Here is a 6,156-nt window from a genome sequence, read left to right on the forward strand (position 1 = left end):
CCTACAAGGGAGGCGGGGCTTATCTGCAAGGCTGGGCAACTGTGGCTACGGTGGTGGTTTGGTGGTTTTCCCAGAGGAGAGGATCCAGTGATCACCAGGCCAAGAATTTCCCCACCCCAAAGAACGGCGTCACGTGACCCCAGCATCCTCGGGGCACACTTTGCTCTGGCGCGTCTCCAAGGCGAGACAGAGACATTCCTGATCCTACAGGCTGGGAAAGCCAGCCTGGCATCCGGGTCCTCCCGCTGTGCGTGCCCATCCCAAGGGTCTGGCCCAGAGCCCCACCCCTACCCACTTGGCCTGAGCAAAGGCCACAGCAGGGGACCGACTTACGTGGGAGCAGAATCTTTCCGGGGGGTCTCCGCACGTGATGCCGGAGGGCTCCACCTTCACCTTGACATAGTCCTTCAGGCGCATTACCTTGGGCTGGCAGGCATAGAACTCCCAGGTGGGGCCTTCGTCCGTGGTCACCCAGGATTTGCAGATGTCGTAGTCCCCGGAGGCCAGGGCCAGGCAGTGCAGGAGGAGGGCCAGCAAGCGCAGCATGGCGGCGCGGTCCCCAGGGGCGCGGCCCGCAGGGGGCCTGGTGAGGCAGCGGCTGGCTCAGGCGGGGCACACAGCCTCAGCATGGAAAAGCCACATCTACCGGGCGACGGAGGCCAGATGTCCCAGGGACTCTGCCAGGTTGCAAACAGCGAGGAAACTTGGTTTTTCCAAGAGGCCGATATGGAAAACCCAGAGCCGGCGTTTCTCAGAGTGCTGATGGGCAGATCAAGAAGTTGCCCACAACTTGGCGTCCTCCTCACCTTGGCATCACCCCTACCCCAGAGGTGAATCTGATCAAATCAGGCAAACGCTCCAATTGTGACCGTGGATGGAAATGGGAGACGGAGAGAGTCCGCAGGGATCTGGCATGAGGCCGGATCGGATTGCTTGTAATTTTTGTCCTTCCGATCAATCCAGCTCTTTAAAGGGCCCTTTCATGTGTGATGTGTGCTCAACACAACTGCACAACCACCCTCCAGCCTGCGTTGTAAAGATAAAACAAAATCAGGTGGAGTACCTGTGAGCTGCACACACGTCCCCCCTATGGGACTGGACGTGGCATTTTGGACCTTGGCATTTTCACCAAAGTGAAAGAGATTTCTTTTCATATGGGCTGAAAGTGAAAGCAATCACGCAGCTGGAGCACAAAAAGCGACCGAGGTGTTACCTGGGGGGCAGCGGATCTGGGCCTGCTTTGGTGGGGACAGGCGCTAACAGGGCCAGCTGACCTCGGCTGGTAGCCGTCGGCAACTTATCAGGACGTTTCTGAGACTTCAGCTCCCAATCCATCCAGGTACCCAGGGTCTGGCTTGTCTTTCATTGTAGGGAGGGAGAAGAGAGAGCTCATTAGCAACAACACCTGCAACAAATTAAATAGAGAAAGAGGGGGATAAAGATGTAGAAGAACAAAAGCTCTCTGGCAAAACGTGCAAAACACGAAGCTGCATTAGCAAGGTCTCCGGAGAAAACTGGGTTATTGTCATTAATATCGGAGAAGCACATTTGGAGATGGGGTACATTATTCAAGAAGGCAATGTGCTTTCTCCTTATTTCTGGGGGTCCTGGGGTCAGCAGAAGTGTCCCTGTTTGGGGTCAGTGACTTTCTAAAACAGCCCCAGGAGCCGAGACTGAATGGTGGCTTTAAAATACTGCAACTGACAAGTCAAAATGTCAAAACCGTTGAAGGCCGAGATGAAGCTGTAATTATAGGTGTCGATGAGGCTGTGTGGACAGGCTCAGATAAAGAATGGTCTACGCGTGGCCAAAAGTTACAAACCAGGTGCTAATAACTGTCTCCAAAATTCTGAAATGGTGAATTTAATTTTCAACTGTAAGGAACTAGGGATGTTGAAGACTTTGACGGAAGTGATGATGGTGTGTTCTATTAGATTTTTCCGATCAAGGCCAAAATTTCACAGTCATCCTTAGAGGGTATGTTTATAAACAGGTCACCGTTATGATTATTGCTTTACTATTTTAAGCTACTTGTAATTATTTAAAAGCCCTACATAGATATAACTAAGATGAATATTACATTGTGGAAAAAAACATGACTCCAGTAATGTGATGTGTTCCCAGACATTTGATATATCACCAGGAGAATCTGGTCCCCCGGTGAGGGATCCTGGCCAGAAATACTTAGCCAATAAATAGGGCAAAGGTTACTGCAATGAGTCACAGCAGAGCCATGTGTGTTATTAATTCTGGTAATTATGTCTCTGATTGTTGCATCTACATTCCCAAACTATTGCACCATCCATGCTACCTTCACCGCTCAACCGACTCTTCAGCCATTGTATCTAGAAGGTCCTGAAGAGTTAACTACGTTTCCATGTCCCTCCATTCTCCATCCAGACACAAACGACAAACCAGAGGGCTAGGGACACTGTCCAAATGGGGGCTGGCCGCTCAGCTCCTCCCCAGGCGGAGTCCCCAGCCTAGGTCCCAACGCTCCAGGCTGGGGGCATCATAAATCTGCGTTAAGGCAGCCCCTGCCCCTCTCTCTGGCTGAAGGGCTCTTGATGGAGATGAATGAGGAGCCAGGGAGACACATTTTCACATCTCACCTCTGGCAGTTTCGAGAGAAACGGTGTTAGAGTCCTCCTGGCCTTGAATGTGCTCCTTGCTAGAAAACTCTCAGAAAGAATCCGCCTGGAGACTATTTTTACAACCTGAGAAAATGTAGTAAAAATAAAATAGCGCCGGCCGGCAAAGGTTTGGATGCCTCTATCTGAGCTTCATGCTGCCCAGAAAACAGCACGTCCCTAATTAATTCTTCCAGCCGCGGGCTCCCAACTGTTCACTCCCAGGTGGGGCGCTCCTTATACGGGACACCAGGGCGCCAGGCTTCACTGCTTCCAGGGAGGACCCACCCAGCCTGGGGCTTCCTTCATCTGCAGTGATGCTCCCAGCCTGAACGCTGCTGGACGAGGGGAGGCAGCGAGGCCCGGAGGCCAGGAGGCCCGCCAGATCCACGAGGCAGCACGCCTTGCAAATATATTAATTGCTTTGCAGTTCTGTTGGCTTAAATGCCATGCATTCCCTGGAAAACGGGGTGAGGGTCGGGGGCCAACAACGACAAAATCTGCCCGGGAGGGGGGCAATAAACGTGTTTACAACTAGTCAGTCAATTGGGCGTTGCTGGCACCAGAAGGGAATTGTGAGCTCAGCACGAGAATATTATTACAGTCGGTTTTTGCCAAAGAGGAAAAAACGGGAGGGGGAGAGACGCGAGAGTCTTCGGCACAGCGAGGCGGAAAGCGGAGAGAGAAGCCGGTATGGGAAATTTCAGGAGTAAGAGGTTGGGTCCCGGTAGATTGTTTTCTCCTTGGAAAATAAATCTTCACCTGATATTATTAAGAAACTGCAGCTCCCAGAAACAAATAGAATCAATGCGCTTTATTTTCTTTTAAGAGTCCTCAGGAACGGGAGCGGAGGGGGAGGGGCTGATAGCCAGGGTATTAAAACCCGAAAATTAGATTTTACCAGGATTTCTGAACTCAGATTTCTCTGTCTTATTGAATTAGCGCCTCTCGAGCTGGCTGGGCTCGAAGCAAGCTCCTCCCGAGTTGCCGGCCGGGCCCTCGCCTCCTGGGAAACTTGCCTGATGGGCGGGGAACCCCTAGAGGTGGTCCCTGGAGAGGGGGCGCTGGGGCTTTCTCCTGGGACCCAGCCCACACCCCAGTTTCTTTCTTCCTTCCCAGCGGGACAGCGGAAGAGGGGGTGAAATCTACCTTCAGATGCGGTCTGGGTCACCTTCCAGTCCCACCCCACCCTCCCAACTCTAACCATCGCAGGCCCCCCCCCCGCCCCACCACCCGCCAGCCCCGCAACCCCGGCCGGTCCCATGGGTGCACCCGCTCACCGCCGCCGCGCGAGCGTGCATCCCACTGCTGGCTGCCGGGTGCCCCAGCCCCGGATCGGCAGCCTCCTCGGGCTCCAGGTGCCCACCTCCCCCGGCCGCATGCCCTCTCAGCTCCCAGGCAACCCCGAAAAGTTGAGCACGGAGGATGGGGCGCGAGGAGGCATCCACTGGGAGTTTGGGGCTGCGGCACGGGGCTGCTTGTGGGGTGGGGGTCAGCTCCCCGCCGCGGACCCCAGGGGTTTAGAGTCCGCGCTTCGGGTGGGCTGCAGGCGTCGTGCCTCGCACGACAACATGCCCGGGAAGCCCTCCGTCGCTTTTTGTCTTTCCAAAGTTGAGTGTAAGCCCCGGAGCAGTTAATAATCACACCTTTAATAAAGGCCGGGCGGGCACCGAGGGGGGCCCCCCTCATTTGGCACCTCCTCCCTTAATTAGGGGACGCCGAGCAAAGCGCCCGGTAATTACTCTCATCCTTTTGCCCAGCGCCGCAGCCGGCAGGGACCCCGCCGCCGCCCCCAGCCCCCAGGCAGCTAACTTACTCGGGAGCCGGAGCCGGCGGTCCCCGCGAGCCCGCGGTCCTCTTCCCGCCTTCCCGCGGCCCCTGCTCCCACCGTCCGCGCGCCACCCAGCTCCAGGTTCCACTCCACACTGTCCCCGAGCCGGTCCGGGCGCATAATCCTCCCCATTAGCCCACCCCTCCCAGGCGCCGAAAGAAGTTTCTAGCGGCGGCCGGAACGCAAGAGTTTTTCTGTGCAACTCACACATTTTCCCAGTTTTCCGAGAGGGGAAGGGGATGGCAGAAATTGGGGTGGCTCTAGAGGGTGGCGACTCAATCAGGGTAGGGGAACGGCGCGAAGGAAGGGTTAATTTCCTTTCCACAAACACATCCAGGCATTCTCTTAACATCCACCCTCCCGCCCTACTCACTCGCACAAACGACGGGAAAAGACCCTGGTGGGGAAAAATCCAGCCCCGAAAGACAAGCTACTCCTTTAAGATGTTGCTACAAATGCACACTCACACACCCCTCTCCAAGCGACTCCGGTCCTCCTCTTGTAGCAGTCGCCACCAATAACTTTTGCATCCGAGCCTCGGCTGGGCTACTGTTAAGTGGCTCCCGGGCCCCGGGAAAGCCTGCGCGGTCACCGAAGCCCTTTAAAAATGAAAGCAGGCTGGCCAAGCTGCAGCATATCCACCCCCCAACCCCGCTCGCCTCCCGGGCTCTCCCCGCCCGCCTTACCCCGGCTCGGAGCGGCTTCCCGGAGCGGAGACCCCGGAGGCCGCCACCCTCCGGCGCTCTGCTCCCCCGTCCGGCTGGCGCTGGGTGGGGGCGAAGGCCGAGGGCTGCGAGCCGCTGCTCCTTCCCCCGCCGCCTCTGTGGCTGTCAGATCGGGGCTGGGGAGCCCTCCGGCCCCCGGGGGGGCCGCCCGCAGCCCTCCCGGAGACGCGGGCCGGGGGAGGGGGCCGCCCGCGCCGCCCGCATCGCCCGCCTGGGGCCGAGCCGGAGGTCGCCGCTAACAAGTGCAAACTTTTGGGGCCCCCTGGGCGGCTCGGAGAGGACCTGCGCTCGGGCACCGGGCAGCCCCCGGCCCGGGTGGGCTTCGCGGCGGCTCGTCGGGGCGCCGGGGCATTCCCCCCCCGGGGCGCGGCGGGGGCCAGATGGCCGGGGCGCTTCACTGCCCCCCTGCACTCCGCTCCAAGTTAATGCTGAGGCTAAATCCTCTTGCCATCACTCACGATCACCATCGGGGCTTTTATCTCCCGGTCTGATCCGGGCTGCGTAACTTCCTCTGTGTGGCTTTAACACACCATCCCACCACGGAGCAGCGGTCTTCTTAAAGGTGCAGGAAGGAAATACTGCGAGACTCGGGGGACGCGCCACGGCCCGGGGAGGGGCGCGGCGAGCAGGGGCGTCCCGGCGGGCCCGCGGCCAGGGTGGCCCCAGCGAGCGGCCGCTGAAGCGAGCCTGCTCTGGGGGGGCGGGGGTCGCAACCTATACATCGCCTCCCGGCCTGGGGGCCAGCGGGTCCCCGCACACAGAGCGCATCTCAGCCAGCTCGGGCCAGGCGCCGCGGGGCTGCGGCTTCCTTTCCCCAAACCTCGGGGGCCCGACCGGGTGCCAGCGCCCATGGGTGTGGGGGCTGCCCCATCGGCCCTGGGGGAGGGGTCCAAGTGAGTCAGTCCGCCCCCCACCGCCCCCCGCCCCCCTCAAACAAGCCCGGGGCTCAAGGCTGCTGCTCCGTCTCCCT

At 58.7% G+C, this 6,156-nt stretch overlaps 1 protein-coding gene across 10 annotated transcripts in view; it reads right to left on the minus strand.

Moving 5' to 3' along the window:
* NTNG2 (netrin G2) overlaps nt 1-5,651 on the minus strand; it is a 72,834-nt gene extending 67,183 nt beyond the window's left edge. For 8 of the 10 annotated variants that reach the window (XM_086324423.1, XM_086324422.1, XM_086324429.1 and 5 more), the window contains exon 1: nt 334-686. In XM_086324423.1, coding sequence (XP_086180549.1) covers nt 334-546 — 213 coding nt within the window. In that variant the 5' untranslated portion in view covers nt 547-686. Of the gene's footprint in view, nt 1-333; nt 1,027-1,213; nt 1,406-5,147 lie in introns of those variants that run through there. The other 2 variants (XM_086324425.1, XM_086324431.1) reach the window with 1 other exon arrangement.
* Between the last annotated feature and the right edge of the window lie 505 nt (nt 5,652-6,156).

The sequence above is a fragment of the Bos grunniens genome, chromosome 11 (assembly GCF_055505025.1).
Source record: "Bos grunniens cultivar Pamir isolate PY7600 chromosome 11, Bosgru_T2T1.0, whole genome shotgun sequence".
Lineage (NCBI taxonomy): Eukaryota > Metazoa > Chordata > Mammalia > Artiodactyla > Bovidae > Bos > Bos grunniens.